The 18,998-nt window shown below is 41.1% G+C and overlaps 1 protein-coding gene across 1 annotated transcript in view; it reads left to right on the forward strand.

Moving 5' to 3' along the window:
• The first annotated feature begins 4,313 nt into the window (after window positions 1-4,313).
• Window positions 4,314-18,998, forward strand: part of PPEF1 (protein phosphatase with EF-hand domain 1) — a 79,344-nt gene continuing 64,659 nt past the window's right edge. Inside the window, exons 1-4 of the mRNA XM_085859020.1 lie at window positions 4,314-4,611; window positions 13,192-13,253; window positions 17,283-17,416; window positions 17,509-17,572. Of these exons, the coding sequence (XP_085715146.1) occupies window positions 4,544-4,611; window positions 13,192-13,253; window positions 17,283-17,416; window positions 17,509-17,572 (328 nt within the window). The 5' untranslated portion in view covers window positions 4,314-4,543. The remainder of the gene's footprint in view (window positions 4,612-13,191; window positions 13,254-17,282; window positions 17,417-17,508; window positions 17,573-18,998) is intronic.

An 18,998-nucleotide genomic window follows, 5' to 3' on the forward strand; every position in this document is an offset into this window, starting at 1 on the left:
CACCCAGAGTCGACCCACTCTCCCATTCCCTCCCAGAGTGTACTCACTCTCCCATCCCCTCCCAGAGTAGACCCACTCTCCCATCCCCTCCCAGAGTAGACCCACTCTCCCATCCCCTCCCAGAGTCTACCCACTCTCCCATCCCCTCCCAGAGTATACCCACTCTCCCATCCCCTCCCAGAGTTTACTCACTCTCCCATCCCCTTCCAGAGTATACCCACTCTCCCATCCCCACCCAGAGTATACCCACTCTCCCACCCCCTCCAAAAGTTTACCCACTCCACCACGCCTTCCCAGAGCCTACCCACTGTCCCACGCCTCCCATTGGTTGTTTGCTCCCTCGCACCGTAGATCCTTTATATCCTTCCGCTTTTTCTTCTCTCATTGTTTGCAACTATGCATGCGGTACACTACATCCTCAGCCCTCTTCCTTGTGTTGTGTGCACCGGTCCCAACACCACCACTGCCCCACTCGTACATATTGAATAGATGACTGCTTCTCTGACGGCTTCATCCTGGATGATATTGATTCTCATTGACTTGCTCTCGATAACAACACTGTACAGCAGTATAGGAGTTATTCATTGTAAACAACTTAGAGTGATGGGGAAATGGTGGATAATAAATGGTAACTTGTGAGCAGGAGGTCATGTTTAGTGACTTTAAATCAAGGTAGAGATAAACACAGTACAGTAGTGTGAGTATGCATTTCACCAGGTAAGCACTTGATAGCAGAGATAGCAGTTGCCCACATCTCCTCTGGATCCGCTGCAGAATGTGGTGGTTGCTGTGGAATGTCGGGAAGTGAGATCGTACACAAAGTGAATGACACGATGCCTGTGCAGGTGAGCTCATACATCAAATTTGTTTAATACTGGAGACAGGTATACACCTTCTGACAGAACACCTTCTGCATAGACCTCGACTTGACCGGCCATTTATCTTCATCTTTTAACTCTCATCAGCCTAATATGTGTTCATTCAATCTGAGTGAATGATAGAAAGTGAGACAGAGTGCCTGTTTGCTGTCAATGGTGGCATATGCAACTTTTCACATTTAAAAAAAAAAACATTTTTGCACAAACTGCTGACTTCTGAGTTGATCTCCCTGGTTTGAGTGAACTATTTCATTTATCCACACTAGCCGTGCTTACCCGTCACTTCACTTACGGATTTAATCAAAAGAGAGCATGTTGTCCTTCACAAACAAATTGCATATCCATCTGTGAGTGTCAATGAGCATGTAAAATGAAGTTAAACACTTTAAAAAAATGATCTTTTATAACACGTAATTGTTGTTTGTGTGCTCTTTCCGCATACTTATATTTGTTACCACATGCACACCAAGCACAGCGCAGGGTTAAGCAATTGATTAACTTTTGTCTGTCCGTCCGTCTGTCTGTCTGTCTACCAACATCAGTTTATGATCGAGGAACAACTTAATTGAAATTGAATGTTATATTTTTGAACATGAATGGGAAAACAAACCTGTAGGTTAGCAAGCAGTACAACAGCTCTGGGTTTGGCCTGACCGCACATGCACAGAGAGGAGTGAGATAATATTTTACTTTGTCTCCCTGTCTGGCAGAGAAACAAAATTGAAAATCATTCCAAACAGGAATCTTACTGTTTTTAAGGATGTCATAAAGAACACAAGCAACAGGCACGAATAACTAATGTAACATGTTAAATAAGGTGGTGTAAAAGCCAATACATCAGCGGCGGTAAACTTCAGAATTTGTTTTTTCCTACAACTTTAAAATATATTTATTTTATTTAAATTGAATTATATACTTGAACAATTAAGAACACAATTTGCCTTTTGGCACTTTCAAAAACTCTTCCGTGTAGCAGTACTTGGACAAAATATTCTGGCATTTTTTCATCAGGACCGATCAAATTTGCGGCTCACAGACACCGCTCACGTCCTATTTTCTCAAGACTGCGCGGAGTAATGTATTCTATGAACTCTAGTTTTCCATTGCTTCGATAAGTATAACTGCATATAATTGTGTGCTCTTTCTGTGTCCTATTATTGGGTTCTTGCTGTTGTAGAATAATAAATGTAACCACCACAGTAAGGCTCAGTCATACTTCTACCAACTCAATCTTGGAAACATGGGCTTTTAAAACAGGTATCTTAATGATGAAATGCTCTCAAATTTTTGTTCCAAGTAGTTGTGTGTGTGTGTGTGTGTGTGTGTGTGTGTGTGTGTGTGTGTGTGTGTGTGTGTGTGTGTGTGTGTGTGTGTGTGTGTGTGTGTGTGTGTGTGTGTGTGTGTGTGTGTGTGTGTTTGTCCGTCCACACATGCACACTTGCAGGGCGTTTCACAACCTCTCTTCTGAAGGCATTTTGTGAAAGTTTGAAATTGTTACATGCTATAACTCCAGAGTTCATAGAACATGATATCCCGTGCCATGCTTAAGTATATACAGCAGGGCCTTCGTGTTTGTTTGGGTTACGTCCTTGAAAATCACTGTGAACCGCACGTCCTCAAATTTGTGGGGGTAATGGGGAAAATATGGTTAGGGACTTCAACTTTAAAATTTGCCCAAACTGTACCCTTAATTAACGTGTTCGTGCATTGTTTTTGTACGATTTATTTTCATGAATAAAAGGGTTATTAATAACATAAAATAAAGTTCATTTTCCTGCTTGAGGAATATAAAATAAAGTATTATTTTCCTGCATTTAAAACATAAAATAACGTTTATTTTACTGTACTGTATTAAGAACATAAAATAAAGTATATTTTCCTGTATTAAGAATATATTATAAAGTTTATTTTCCTGTGTTAAGAATATATAATAAAGTTGTTTTCCTGTATTAAGAAGATAAAATACAGTTTCTTTTCCTGTATTAAGAACATAAAATAAAGTTTATTTTCTTCAGTTATTATTATTTTGTATGCAGCTGATGGCAGTTGGTTGTATCATTGCTGGGAGTGCTGTTGATGCAGTTCCCCCTGATTCCAGTAAGCTTGCACTTATTTTACCAACCTTGGAAGGATGACAGGCTGAGGCAACCCACCTGGTTTTATCCAACAGAACAACACAGACTGAAGACCCAAATATCTTAAGACAGCTTCATTAACTGTTAAGCCAACACCAGGCTTTTCTTGAGTTATTAAGATCATGAAATTGACCTTTAATAATAATGATGATAAACTTCATTCAATAATTTGATGGTGACGTTGATGATGGTGACAATAAAGGTGAGTTGAGGGAGATGATGGTGATGATGATGTTGGTGTGATTGAGGGGGTTATTGTGTTGACGGCCCATGTCAATTAGCTGAATAAATGAGGAAAATAGTTCACCAATCCACAATTATTTCAGCACATTGACCGAAATCACAAACCATGCCTCAATAAATTAATCGTTAGAGAAAGAATCCGTGAAGGAGAAACCCACGAACGGCAAGGCCCTCTTTCCTGCACTTTAATGTCATTAAAATAATGATTTTAAAGATTGTGAAAAAAAATCCAGAAGTTTAGCGCTACTGAAGAAGTCTTACACACTAACCACCCTTATACACTGTAATAAGACGAAGTTGAGTCGCAGTATAGGAGATGGAGGCTTCTTTGATCACAATTGAATGCAGCGTCAATCAGCATCGTGCAGAGCCATCGTGGCGGTCTCTTCTTCACCCTGACACACATGCCATGCCCTCTAATGCTATATATCCATATATTATTGCATGCTTCTTGGAAGTATTACAAAGGCAATTTGTATTCTAGAGTCTTAAAGTTTCTAGTTCAATTTAAAAAAAGGTTTAAAGAGGATTAAAGACTTATAAATAAATAAATTCCGGTTTTACCACCGTATTCCGCAGTGTCCATTACACCACCCTATCCAACACATTGCATTTGTTATGCGTGCCTGTTATTTGTATCCATTATGACGTCCTTAAAAGCAGTAAGCTTCCTGTTTGGAATGATTTTCAATTTTGCTTGACTGCCTGGCAGGTAGACAGAGTAAAATAATTATCTCACTACTCTCTGCACATGTGCAATTTGGGACGAATTCAGAGCCAAGGTACGGTAAAACGAAAGACTTTTCTTCTGATTCATGTTCCGATTCGTGTTCAAAATATAACATTCAATTTAAATAAGTTGTTCCTTGATCATAAACTGTTAAACAGACAAACGGATGGACGGACGGACATGAACCAATTCCTTAACCACACTTTTCACCTCGTGTGTGTGGGCTAACAAAAAGGAAATCAAAGCGATGACCCAGCACAAGCAACAGTTTAATTTTGAAGTCAAGGAGATGGAACTCACATTGCCAATGCAGCCATTCAAGAACAAAAGGAATCGGAATACTGTCGGAGGTAAGTGATAAACATGTATAAAGGAGGAGATAAACGGTGAATGATTACAGAAACCACATTTGTAAATGATGCCCAAAAATCTGTCACAAAAATTTAAGTTCACAGTACCTTGGCATCGTGGAATTGTTTGCATTGCAGGCAGTTTCATTGACATCGACACATGTGTGGTGGCTAATCAAGTCATCTATCGACTCCCATAAGCTGCTGATGGACAGATGGACAATGGATTATCCTGGATTTTCAAACTCCTGTAACATTGAGCTTATCCATGGCAGGTCGGAATTGTTCCACTTTCACCTTGTATCCTAAGTTTGTGGCTAGTTTGATAAATATTAAGGCACTATCTGACTATCATTGCAAAGGTCATAGGGTAAGCCATTTGTTTGCCTTTTTAATAGATCATGGAGCTTCCCGGTGCCCCCATTAAATTGAAGACTGCACCTTTACCTGAATGACTGTTACCTGTGTTTTGATAGGTTGGAAGTGGGATTCTCCATCATTTCTCACCCACCAAATTTCTTGTCGCTCTTTTGTCAATATTAGAGTAAATGTTTGGAAGGCCATACTGACATGCCAACACTATCTCTCAGCCTTTAACAATGTGTATGTGGACTCACCTGATGCCCCACAAACCTGTTTCCAAATTTTGAGGTCCTGGGGTACTCCTTAGAACCACAACATGCAATGCCATGCAAATTGACCACATGGTGTTTTATGGCTGCTCTTCCTTAGCATTCCATAAAATGCTGAAGTCTTTCAGAACCGTGTGTACTGATGTCTTCCTCACATCCCGATGATGCCCCAAATTATTTCTTCACATGATTATAAAAGTCAACTTATGTTATATCGAACATAAGTTCAAACCCTTCCCTCTTGGGTGAAATTTTTGCTCTGTCAGATCGATGATCACGGTCGATGTTGCATCTGGTCTTGCACTTCACGATGGCTTTGTTCTATCGAGATGGCTCAGGAAGTTGAAATCGTCCTGACAAAGGTGCTCACTCTGATGGATGATGATTAATTCCAACCCCTTCTTCTGGTACATGCTGCTCTAAAACTGGGTGACAAGCTAAAGTACACACTATTTTATGTAACACACACGTTTCTGTATTTGAATAGTGATTTGTATCAATAAACGTGGAAAATAAGCTTTTTGTCAAAAAAAACCTTTCGAGCAAACAAGACTGTTGTTGCATGAATAAGGTTCCTAATGTAATGTGTTGTTGATGATTGCTGTCCATTCATTATTTATTTATTCATATGCAGCCTGGAGTTGCTTGGCTGCATCATTTTCTCAGGTAATGGCTGTGCTGCTGATGACATGCTGTCAACCACCTGGTGTTAATTGAACGAGTCAGCAGGAGCTTGAACTCAAAACCCTAAGATCTTAATCCAGCCACCTTAACCATGAAGTCAACACCAGGCTTGTCCATTGATAATATCCATGGTTGTGCAAACCAGACTAGCAGCAATTTACAGAGCTGGAAAGGGGTGTCTTCTTATTACTTGCAAAATCGAAGATTTTTCAAATATATTGGTCAGTTGATTTTGTAAGCCTGGTGTTCTAGGGTCCTGAGTTCAATCCCCGTTGGGCTGCTGAATTAATACACCAGGAGGTTGATTCAGCCTGTCATTCCTCCGAGGTCTGCAAAATGAGTACCAGTGCACTGGTAAGGGGGACACTGCATCAGCGGCATAGCCTCGTCCCAACCAATGATGCAAACAGCAGCCACAGGCTGCGAGAGAGAGACAGACAGACAGACAGACAGACAGACAGACAGAGACACAGACACAGACACAGACACAGACACAGACACAGACACAGACACAGACACAGACACAGACACAGACACAGAGACACAGACAGACAGACACAGACAGACAGACACAGACAGACAGACACAGACAGACAGACACAGACAGACAGACACAGACAGACAGACACAGACAGACAGACACAGACAGACAGACATACACAGGCAGACCCAGACACAGACTCAGACGCAGATAGACAGACACACAGACAGGCAGACAGACAGACAGACAGACACAGACAGACAGACAGACAGACACAGACAGACACAGACAGACAGACAGACAGACACAGACAGACAGACAGACAGACACAGACAGACAGACACAAACAGACAGACACAGACAGACAGACACAGACAGACACAGACAGACACAGACAGACACAGACAGACAGACACAGACAGACACAGACAGACACAGACAGACACAGACAGACAGACACAGACAGACAGACACAGACAGACACAGACAGACAGACACAGACAGACAGACAGACACAGACAGACAGACAGACACAGACACAGACAGACAGACAGACACAGACAGACAGACAGACACAGACAGACAGACAGACACAGACAGACAGACAGACACAGACAGACAGACAGACAGACACAGACAGACAGACAGACAGACAGACAGACAGACACAGACAGAGACAGACAGACAGAGACAGACAGACACAGACAGACAGACACAGACACAGACAGACACAGACACAGACACAGACAGACACAGACACAGACACAGACACAGACACAGACACAGACACAGACACAGACACAGACACAGACACAGACACAGACACAGACACAGACACAGACACAGACACAGACACAGACACAGACACAGACACAGACACAGACACAGACACAGACACAGACACAGACACAGACAGACAGACAGGATGTTGCTATTCTGTTGGGTAGTCAATTTAGTCTACCCTTATCAGTATTTCTGTCTATATGTATGTCTGTTTGGTCCAGTGCTCCGTTAATGCAATGGCGATTTCGATGAAACTTGGTTGCTAGGTTCATACCATGACCTAGTTGTGTGCAAATGAGAACTGTTGCTATGGACCCATCCATTGCCGAGAAACGGACCTTTGAAATTTTCAAAAAACATCTCAAAAATGAATTTTTTCGAAAATCAAAAATCGGGCCAAGAGCGACTGTGGTTGCCATATTGTCAGCCATATTGTCAGCCATATTGTCAAAAATTTCCAGCCAGATCCTATGAAAACTGTCAGAGAAGATAGACTTTGAATGAACCCTGGTCGAAAACAATAAAAAAACGAAGTTCGTTATATCTCAGAGACTATGAGTCAGATATGCATGAAACTGGTATGGTAGGTTCATGGTATGTCCTAGTTATGTGTGAGAGAGAACCGTTGCTATGGACGCTTTTGTTGGCTAGTAACGGCTGCAAAACGACTAAATTCGACTTGATCGACTACTCATGTCCGCCTACTGGCTTGTCTGTCTGTCTGCCAATCGCCTACAGGTTACCATTCTAAACCGATAGTCATGAAACTTTACCAAGTTGTAGAGGTAGCTTCAACTGAGAAGCCTCTTGAAAGGTTAAAGGTTAAATTTATTTTGAGGTCAAAGGTTAAATTTATAAAATCGTCATTTTTCATCCGATTGACCCGAAATTTGAACAAGATTTTCATATTGCGTCACTGAATTGGGAACCCAACTTTTTTTGAAGTCAAAAGGTCAAAGGTCAACTCAAGGTGAAACTTCTAAAATCATCAATTTTTATCTGGAAAAATCGCCAATTTTCATCCAATTGACCTGAAAATTAAACAGCAATTTCAATGCATTCCTGAATTGGGAAAGCAACTATTTTTGAGATCAAAAGGTCAAAGGTGAACTCAAGGTCAAACTCATAAAATCATCCATTTTCAACTGAAAAATCATCAATTTGCATCCTATTAACTTCAAAGTTGAACAGGATTTGCAAAGTCCATCACTGAATTGGGAAAGCAACTATTTTGAGGTCAAACAGTCAAAGGTCAAACTTCTAAAATCATCTATTTCAATCTGAAAAATCATCAATTTTCATCCGATTGACCTGAGCTACGATTAAGATTGTCAATTTTAATCTCAATGAAATAGACAATTTGATGTATCCAGGGCAACCTCTGGATAGGGGGGGGGTGGATTTTGCAAGTATTGTGCTCTGCACGATGTCTTTTTCTTGTTACTGGCAAAATCTAAGATTTCTCAAGTATATTGGTTCGTCGATTTTGTTATTACTTGGCAAAATCTTCGATTTTGTCAAGTATATTGGTCTGTCACGTTTGTTGGTTTGTTTGCTTGTTTGTCCGGTCGTCTACACCCCAAACGGCTGGACCAGTCGTTCTTAAATTTTTACACCTGAGACGGTCCGCGTCCAAATCCTGTCTTTATTGGACTCAACGTCACGACGTGACGTCACACAACGTGAAACACATTTTTGGACATAAATCAGTGACCGGAAGTCATAGCGACTTCCTGTTGATGCCAAATTAAACTTCATTCAAATATCTAAATGATTACTAAATGCATCTTATTACAAATTACGCAGTTTTTGCAAGCGTATGACGTCAAAGTTTTGCCTATTGACGTCATAAAAAAATTATGCTCATGTGGAGCCGAAACTACTGAAGCAATCGCTCTCAAATTTTAACACGTGATAGCCAATCTTGCTGAAATAGTCTGGGATCAAATCACGTCATAATCGCAAATAACGTCACGATGTTACATCAAAAAAAGGTGAAAACAAGGTTTTGAACATAACTCATTAACCGGAAGTCATGGCGACTTCCTATTGACGCCAAAACAAACTTCAATGGAATATCTAAATGTTTTAAAATGCATGTTAGGACAAATTATGTACAGTTTTTGCAAGAGTATGACATCAAAGTTTTTAGCTATTGGCGTGATTTACAAAAAATTCTATTCGTTCTACAGGTCACAATTCTTAACCGATTTGGATGAAATTTTAACAGCTGATAGAAATCCACAGTGCAAAAAGAGATGTGACTTTTGGTGATGTTCAAGATCAGGATCTGGATTCTGCATCACTTTATATTATCACCCATTATAAACCAATGGTGAATTTTGTGAATAACACATGGCTATTTCTCAAACAGTTTTGCACTTATTATATTGAAACTTATACTGACTATTTATGCATGTAATATTAACACGTGTACAAAGTTTGATCGAAATTGACCCAAGGTCAAGGTCAGGGTCACCCAAAACATGAAAAACACACATACAAAATACATATTTTTGTTTTACAACATATTTCAAACCTGATAACGGGATCGTAAAGCTGGTTGAAAAGCAATGTTACTAGGTATTTTCAAATATTTTCTGCAATCAGAATGAAGGCAACAAGCCCCGATGATAAGTTGTTGAATGTCATATGGTGGCTTTAAATGAGTTGTGAAAATTTCCAATCTGCTGCCGTTACCATGACAACGCGCGCCTGATAATTGTTATTTGTGACGTCACGTCATTTTATTAATGTACGAACAAATAAACACCACACATTCCATGACACTACAGCTTGGACCACCACACGGAAAGGTCAACTAATTCGCCAAGTGTCGTGCTTAGCACGATTTTTCATTCTGTCTGTGTGTCTGTCTGTCTGTCTGGTTATCACCTACAGGTCACAATTTTAAACCGATCTTCACGAAACTTCACCACATGGAAGAGTTTGGCATAAGGAAGAAGCTTATTGTTTTTGAGGTCAAAAGGTCAACATCGGCCAAAGGTCAACAACATAGGTGGGATTGCTAAAATCCTCAATTTTCATCCAATTGACTTGAAATTTGAAGAGGATTTATATTTCAGGTTACTGAGTTCAACCAGCTAATTATTTTTGAGGTCATCATAGATCAAAAGGTCAACATAGGCCCAAAGTCAACAACTAATGTGTTTCTAAAATCCTCAATTTTCACCAGATTGACTTGAAATTTCAAGAGGATTTATAATTCAGGTCACTGAATTCAACCAGTAAATTATTTTAAGGTCACCATAGACCAAACTGACAACATAGACCTAAGGTGGTATTTCTAAAATCCTCAATTTTTATCCAATTGACTTGAAATTTGAAGAGGAGTTGCATATTTGGTCATTGAATTCAACCAACTAATTATTTTTGAGGTCAAATTTGTTTTATGGATTTTGCAAGTGTTGTGCTCTACACTATGTCTTTTCCTTGTTACCTGCAAAATCGAAGATTTTTCAAGTATATTGGTTAATCGATTTTGTTATTCTGTCTGACTGTCTGTCTGTGTGTTTGTCTGTCTATCACCCACTGGTCACAATTCTAAACTGATCGTCATGAAACTTTACGAAGTTGTAAAGGTACTGTCAACTGAGAAGCCTTTTTTTGTATTCCTTGTTGAAGCCCTTATGAGAGCCAACACACAATGCACAGCAAGGGGGGGGGGGCATGAGACAAGAAGGGCGGGAGTGGGAAGGACAAAACAGTGGGGAACAGAGACATTAGAAGGTCAGGGGAAGGGAGAGGGATGGAGTGGTGAACATGGGGAATACAAGATGGACATTACAAGGACTTTCAGGAAGGAAAGCAGGGAATTTGAAGGAGGTGGGCTTGGGTGGATTATTGGGGGTAGAAAAGATCGAGGACTTGGATAAGGGACAATAAGAGGTGGTGGTGAACAGCTGTTTTGAAGACCTAGAGGGAAGAGTGGGATTGAAGAGAGTGTAGGTGTTTGTTCCAAAGGTGGGAACAAAGAGGAATGAAAGAGTGAAGGTGAGCAGTGATTCGTGATTTTGGTAGTTTTACCAGAAGGGGGTTGTTGGCGGGTGAACCTTGATGCCCCTGCGGGAATATGGTGGGGACAAATCGCAGACATAGCAGGGAGGGGGAGACTCGAAAGGAGACGGTCGAAGACAGAAAGACCACCGACCTGCCTGCAGTGAGAAAGTGAGAGGCCCAAAGACTCGGCCTCACCGCAGGAGATACCAATGATCCTAAATGCCTTGGTTTCCACAGCGTGAAGCTGAGAAAGGTGGGAGGCAGGGGCACCAGCCCAGTGGGGAGAGCATTACTCCATCAGGCTGCAGACGAAAGCTTTGTAAGTGGTCATTAGCTCAGCTGGGCCGAGGAAGGACTTTGCACGACGGAGGATTCCCAGTTGGCGACTGGCTTTGGAGGCCAGGTTGGAAATGTGGCTTTCCCAGGAAAGATCATGGCAGATCGTGAGACCCAGAAGCTTGAAAGAAAGGACTTCTTCCAAAGGATTGTTGAGAAAGTGGATGGGGGGTTTTCTAAACAGTCCTTTCAGAGAGACATAGTGAGAGTGTGAGATTTGTCTGGATTGAAAGACATGTTCCACGTGTTGGACCAGTTTATGATTTTATCCAGATCTGCAGAGAGTGAAGAAGCTGCTGCTTGCCGGTCTGAAGGATGGCAGATGGTACGGCAGAGGGTGGAGTGATCAGCAAAGAGATATAGAGGATTTTCCAGACAGTCGGAGAGATCATTGATGAAGACCAGAAAAAGAACAGGGCCCAGAACGCTACCTTGAGGAACTCCAGCCTGGACAAGAAGAGGGGATGAAAGAACTCCATTTAGGGCCACACGTTGACTACGACAGGAGAGGAAATCTGTGAGCCATGAGTGGAGATGGCAGTGGATACCAGAAGAAGAGAGTTTGGTGTGCAGGGCAGGGTGCCAGACCATGTCAAAAGCACACGATATGTTTTGGGATATGGCTCTGATTTCATGTCTGGCATTGAGGACCTCCATCCATTGATGGGAGAAACAGAGATTTTGATTTTGAAGTCAAAGGTCATTTTTCGGTCGACATTTCTAAAATAATCATTTTTCATCCAATTGACCTGAAATTTAAACAAGATTTGCATATTGCATCAATTAAATGGGAAACCAACAAATGTTTTAAGTAAAAAGGTCAAAGGTCAACTCAAGCTTAAACTTCTAATGTCATCAATTTCCAACTGAAAAATCATCAGTTTACATCCCATTAACTTGAAATTTGAACAAGATATGAATATTGCATCACTGAATTGGGAAACCAACTGTTTTTGAGGTCAAAAGGTCAAAGGTTAACTCAAGGTCAAACTTCTAAAATCATCAAATTTCCTTTGAAAAATCATCAATTTTCATCTGACTATCCTGAACATTAATCAGCAATTGCAGAGTGCATCACTAAATTTGGAAACCAACTATTTTTGAGGTCAAAGTTCAACTCATGCTCAGACTTCTAAAATAATCAATTTCAATCTGAAAAATAATTATCAATTTTCAGCCGATTGACCTGAGCTTTGATGAAGATTGTTAATTTTAATCTTTATGAAATGGACAATTTGATGTATCCATGGTAACCTTTGGAGAGGGGGGGGAGGGTTGGATTTTGCAAGTATCATATATTGGTAAGTCGACTCTGCACGACGTCTTTTTCTTGTTTTATTTTCGTTTAGAACAGGGTATAGCAACTGTAAAGTGTTGCAGTTAATAAACGAATTACTGAGCTGCTCGCAGGATCTGTACAAAGGATTGATGGTCACAAAGTTGGGCTACTCCAAATATGGGATTGCTGTAAGATGATCAACAAAATAAATGATCAATAATCCATTGGTTATCATTCATTCTACGGATTAAAAGATTACGAAGGATTTATGGTCACAAGGTTGGGCGACTCTAAATATGGGATTGGTAATAAATGATCAATAATCCATTGGTTATCATTCATTCTACGGATTAAAAGATTACAAAGGATTGATGGTCACAAGGTTGGGCTACTCTAAATATGGGATTGCTGTAAGATGATCAACAAAATAAATGATCAATAATCCATTGGTTATCATTCATTCTACGGATTAAAAGATGTCTGTTCCAAGCTGCGTAGGATTCGTTCAGTTGACTCGGAGTGGGGGCGGGGGGGGGGGGGTAATCTAACAGAAGCTGGCTCTTTTGAATTGATTGCTGCCATCCTTTTGTCATCATGTAGATCGTGTGACAAACAGATTCAAGTACTTTGTTTTTTTTAGAGACTTGGAGAGGAAAGGGCTGGAGAGTGGCAGACAGACTGATAGAGACACTGAGCTGGAAGGTAAGAAGGTTTAAAATGTGTGTGGATAAAAACGAAAACCTTGAATTTAAGCTTTTTATAGTAGTTCAGAAACTTTGTAATTTCTGTTATCACAACAGATGATGTTCAGGAAAGTTTTTCGATTTTATCACGAAAAAAACATTATTGTTTGTAGAATATCAAGGTATTGTTCCAACATATTAGAATAACCATTACAAGTGTTAACCCTTGCAGAAACATGTCCAACTAGATATACGTGTATTTGTCGGAAGAGGTAAAGTGATTCTGGTGGGTCTGGGTTGTTTCGATCGTCCTTCAGCGTGTGGACTGTGGATGTTATGGTTGACTTGCTGGTTGTGAAAAGCTTAGTCAGGGATATTGTAGTGGGAGCAAAGCAATAGGAGATGCTCAAGAGAGCATTTGTGATTCGATTTTGTTGTAGATTTTTGTTCCCTCGTTTGGAGTCGAAGACAATGGGATGTGGGGCTTCGGTGCCCTGCAACATTCTGCACAAGACAAATACAGGTTGGACACTCTGTCGACTCCACACATGGCATTGTTTGGATTGGGATGGAAACACCAAATCAAATATGAATTTGCCAAATAACGTTTTCTGCATTTATCATTCGATGTCGGGGCTGATAGTACAGCTCAGAGGTCATGCACTTACCTTTTAGCTGTCTTGTCTGGATTGGATTGCGGAGTCAACTATAAACTGTCATCCTGGGTTAATGACGAAGGGCTAAAGCTCGAAACTTCAACTTCTTGCTTCCCACGGCGGTTGATATACCTCGATTAACTTCCTGTTGATTTCGTTCATTGCTTACCTGTCCGTCGATGCAGATTGACCAGTAAGACTAGTTCTTCATTTTGCTTCTGCTGGATGTGTAATATCTCATGGTGTTTATGAACACAGCAGGCCATTGTGTGCAGAGATCCTGGCCAAATTCCAACTTCCTGGCCTGATAGCTATACCACTGGAAAGGCAATGGCAAACTACATAATGTATTCCTTGGCTTGGGACTTCTTGAACAGCACCAATGCCCTCCGCGTAAAGGGGCATGGACTCGACAGCATCGATCCCTTGATGCTGAAAATCGTTCAAAAGGTTAAGGACTTCAATTATTACCCCAAATCCTCAACCTTCTCCTCCCAACACGAAGGCTTCAAACCACCTCCCCACTCCGACCCCCGACCCCCTTCCACAACGACTCTTCAACCCCCCCCACCCCTAACGACAACTCCTCAAACTCTAACCCCCTCCCCCCACACTGACGGTTCTCAACTCCTCCCCTTCCCTAAAAGTCTCAACACCTTCTCCCAACCCTGTCCCATCTTTTCTCTCCCCCTCTCCGAACACAAACCCTGTCCTCCTCCTCCCCCTCTGGCCCCATCCTCTCCCCTCTCCTCCTCCCTTCCTCCTCCCCCCAGGCAAGCAATGCACTACTACCATTTTCAGGGTACAATTGTGGGTAAATTCAGGGCAGCTGTCCAACCGGTGGGTGGAAAGAGAGAAACAGAGAGAGAGAGAAATCTGGATACTTTAATACATAGATTAATTTTTGCAGTGCTTATGGTTGATTACTTCCAAAACTGGAGTTTTTTTCAGAAACTTCCATGCACACCAAGAAAAATATAGTTAAATTAATTGCACTGGAGACCTTTATCGTGTTACAGCCAGTCATAGAAGTATCCCTGGATGGGATGAGCACAGCATGGGTATTTGGCAGACACACATCATCGGATGCAGCTTCATATCTACATGCATTTATTGGCTAAAGGTTTGTAAAGCTCATGAACTTGCTGTGCAGGGAACGAGGTTTTGCAATCACTTATTGTGTGCGTGCATGCGTGCGCCCGTCCGTCCGTCCGTCCGTCCGTCCGTCCGTCCGTCCGTCCGTCTAGGCCATAACTTTTTTTACTATTTGAGCTTTTGTCATCAAATTTTCAACAAAGATTTATTATGAGAATATGGAGAAAATAATTAATAATTTTGTTCAAAAGTCAAATGTGAACATCGCATGAAATCGTCAATTTTCATGCAAATATTGGGTTACTGAATTGGTTTACCAATCAAAAGCTCGAAGCTGACTTTTTTAATATCAAAAGATCAAAGGTCAAGGTTGCATAAAATCGTCAATTTTCATCTGATTGACTTCAAATTTAAACAGGGTTTGCATGTTGGGTCACTGAAATGGTTTACCAATAAAACGCTAGAAGCCGATTGTTTTGAGATAAAAAAAAACTGAAGGTCACACAATCGTCATTTCCATCTGATTGACTTGAAATTTGAGCAGGGTTTGAACATTGAGACAAGGAAGCTTATTGCTTTTGAGGTCAAAAGGTCAAGGTCGCCGAAAATGTATTATTGGTTTTTAGCACAACCACCAAAGGTGCAAGGAGATTGTTTTCATCCCTGTTTGTTTGTTTGTCTGTTTGTTTGGCTGTTTGTTCATTACTTGCAAAATCGAAGATTTTTCAAGTACGTACATTGGTCAGTCAATTTTGTTGTTCTGTCTGTCTGTTTGTCGCCTGCAGGTCACAATTCTAAACCGATCGTCATGAAACTTTACCAAGTTGTAGAGGTAGTCTCAACTGAGAAGCCTTTTGATTTTGAGGTCAAAGGTCAAAGGTCATCTTGAGGTCAAATTTCTGAAATCGTCATTTTTCATCCGATTGACTTGAAATTTGAACAATATTTGCATATTGCGTCACTGAATTTGGAAACCAACTATTTTTGAGGTCAAAAGGTCGAAGGTCAACTCAAGGTCAAACTTCTAAAATCATTAAATTTCATCTGAAAAAATAATCAATTTTCATCTGATTAACCTGAAAATTAAGGAGCAATTGCATAGTATAGTACATCGCTGCATTTGGAAACCAACTACTTTTGAGGTGAAAAGGTCAAAGGTCAACTCAAGGTCAGAAAATCATCAATTTCAACCTTTAAAACAATCAATTTTCATCCGATTGACCTTAACTTTTATTAAGATTGTCAATTTTAATCTTAATGAAATGGACAATTTCATGTATCCATGGCAACCTTTGAAGAGGGGTTGGATTTTGCAACTATCTCTTGTAAGTGGAACTGCCCTCCTGAAACGGTTCATTCTCATGCGTCTCTCCAGGGCTTCAAGCAAGCAGTACACAACCATCTCACATCATCCCCCATCCTCACCCGTGATCTTTTCTGTCCCGTTACACCAACCTAACTTAACGCAGCCAACTTACTTGCAGGTTGCAGTGTTTCCTCACCGACTCTCTCTTCTCTCTCCTGTTCGTTCATTCCTTTACTTATTGTGTCCAGCTCTGACCTCACTCTGTGTCCAAGTCTGTCATCTCGCTCTTCCATGAGCCTACATCTTGTAAAAACACAAATACAAAACCATGAAACAAGGTGGAATGAATGCTCTCGCTTAACTTCAATTGTCTTTTCTATGAACATTGATGTGTTGACAATATTATTGATATATTTGCCACTAAGATTCCTCAGACGTTTATGGTTCGACAATCTTTTTGATAGAGTAGCTCTCATTTGGATTCTGTGAAACACATTTGGGATTAAAAAAAGGAAAAACATCTCAGTGTAATTTTGATGTTTTAATAGTTTTGCATGAATTACTTTAATAGTATAATCTGGCAACCTTATTTTCCTGTGATAATTAGTGCCAGAGTCATTCATGTTATCTTCAAATAAAATAATCTTTGCAATCACTGAAGTTATTTTTGAAATACAGAATCATCATCATCATCAGTCATCAGTCGCCCCAGGCATCTTCACTGGAAGGCCACAGCCCCAAGGAAGCTGGCCACTCTGACTGTATTTCTGTGAACAAGTGAACTTATTTCATTTTACTCGATATTTGGGGATTCCAGAGTGAGACACTGAAGTGCAATTCCAGTTACTGTCTGCTTTCAATACTGGTGTCATAGCTTTGTCATAAAATAGGAATTTTAATGTAGTCCAAGTACAGTCACTTTTTATGTCACCTCTGTCCCCAACACCCACCTCCAAATTTCTGGATCCACTTATGACATCTGTCTGTTCAGCAGCTGCATTGGGAGCAGCCATTCTCATTCAAAGGTGGTTCCGGAGGCACCAGGCACGGCTGGAGGTGCGGCGCCGCACAGCTTGGAGGATCTTCCACCGTATAGAGCTCGCAGACGAGGCTGATCAACTAAGGGTGAGTATGAGCACTAACCTGAAAGTGATGGGAGTGACTGATAAACGAATACAAGGCCTAATGCATCACAACGCCCTGTACTTCCTTTGCAGCTCTACAACTTCTTTGGGTCTCTGATCGACCAGGTCAAGCAAACTGAGATGGCAGAAGAAACCAGTAAGTTTGAGCTTTATCTAAGATGAAGAACTATTCTTTTTATTTTTATTTTGTATTACAGAGTCGAGGCTTATGGAGGGAGCGAGAACACAGAACAGACCAAGACATAACAGCAGAAAGATAGGAGGGAGGAGGGAGAAACACTAACAGCAGGGTAGAGGGACAAAATATAATGAGAGACGTGGAGGAATAATGGACATGGGGAAGAATGAGAACAAGGGCACAGAGAGGGTGAACAGGGTGGATACAACCACAACCTCTCAATCACAGAGGTAGAAGGGAAAACTGGGGAGGAATCAAAAATGGAACAAAAAGTAAAAAGTAATGACTCGGAGGGCACTCGGTAGAGTACACACCTCCACCAGTCTGAACAGTTTACGTTTTGTATCCCACTGGTAGGCCAGATCTACATCCGTACCTTAACCGAAATCTAATTGGCTTGTTCTTGTCACCGACCCAGATCATTCACTAAGTTTAGTGCGAATCCGTCCACAACTTTTTGAAATATCATGCTGTATATCGTTTTTTGTCCCAAACTCTCAATTATGACAAACAGACAAAAAATAACCTCCACCCACCTTTGGCGTCGGGGTAATAAAATAACGATGAAGAGGAAGCTGAGGTGGCGAGTAAGCAACATGGTAACCTGAAAACCCAGAAAGAGGTTGGTTTGGAGAGGGTTATTGAGGGCAGAAAGGTAATGGTTGTGGATGGGGGATGACCTGAGATGGTGGGGAACAGCAGTTTTGAAGTTTTTGAGGGAATAATGAGATTGACCAGACTGTGCAAGTTGGTTCCACATGCAGGAAAAAAAGAGGACTGAATGACTGGAGGTGAACAGTGAGTCTGGGGTTTGGGAGTTTCACTAGAAGGGGGTTACTGGCAGATTGTGTGTACCCTGCAGAAACCAGAGGCTGACAGAGAACGAAATGAGCAGAGCGTGCAAGACTAGAAAGACAGATATGCGGTATAAGATAGATAGGTCAATGACCTTTCTCCCATGTGAAAGTAATAGTTCAAGAGCCTCGGCTTCATCGTCGGAGTTACCAATGATCATGAAGGCTTTGGTTGCTGCGGTGTCAAGCTGAGTAAGGTGTGGGGTAGGAGTGCCAAGCTAGAGGGGGAGAGCCGTACTCCATCAAGCTGCGGATGAAGGCCTTTTCTGTAGATAAAAGTTCAAATGTGGCAAGGACTGACTTTTCTTGCCCTGTTGGCAACTTGCTCTGCAGGCCAACTTAGACATATGTTTTGTCCAAAAAGGATCATGGATGATTGTGAAGCCCAAACATTTGAGTGACTGAACTTCTACAAGAGGATTGTTAAGGAAGTAGATGGGACGGTTTGCCAGATTGTCTATTCAGAGAGAGAGAGAGAGAGAGAGAGAGAGAGAGAGAGAGAGAGAGAGAGAGAGAGAGAGAGAGAGAGA

This window comes from Eptatretus burgeri, chromosome 16 (genome assembly GCF_056783735.1).
Source record: "Eptatretus burgeri isolate ZD-2024b chromosome 16, Ebu_testis_v1, whole genome shotgun sequence".
NCBI lineage: Eukaryota > Metazoa > Chordata > Myxini > Myxiniformes > Myxinidae > Eptatretus > Eptatretus burgeri.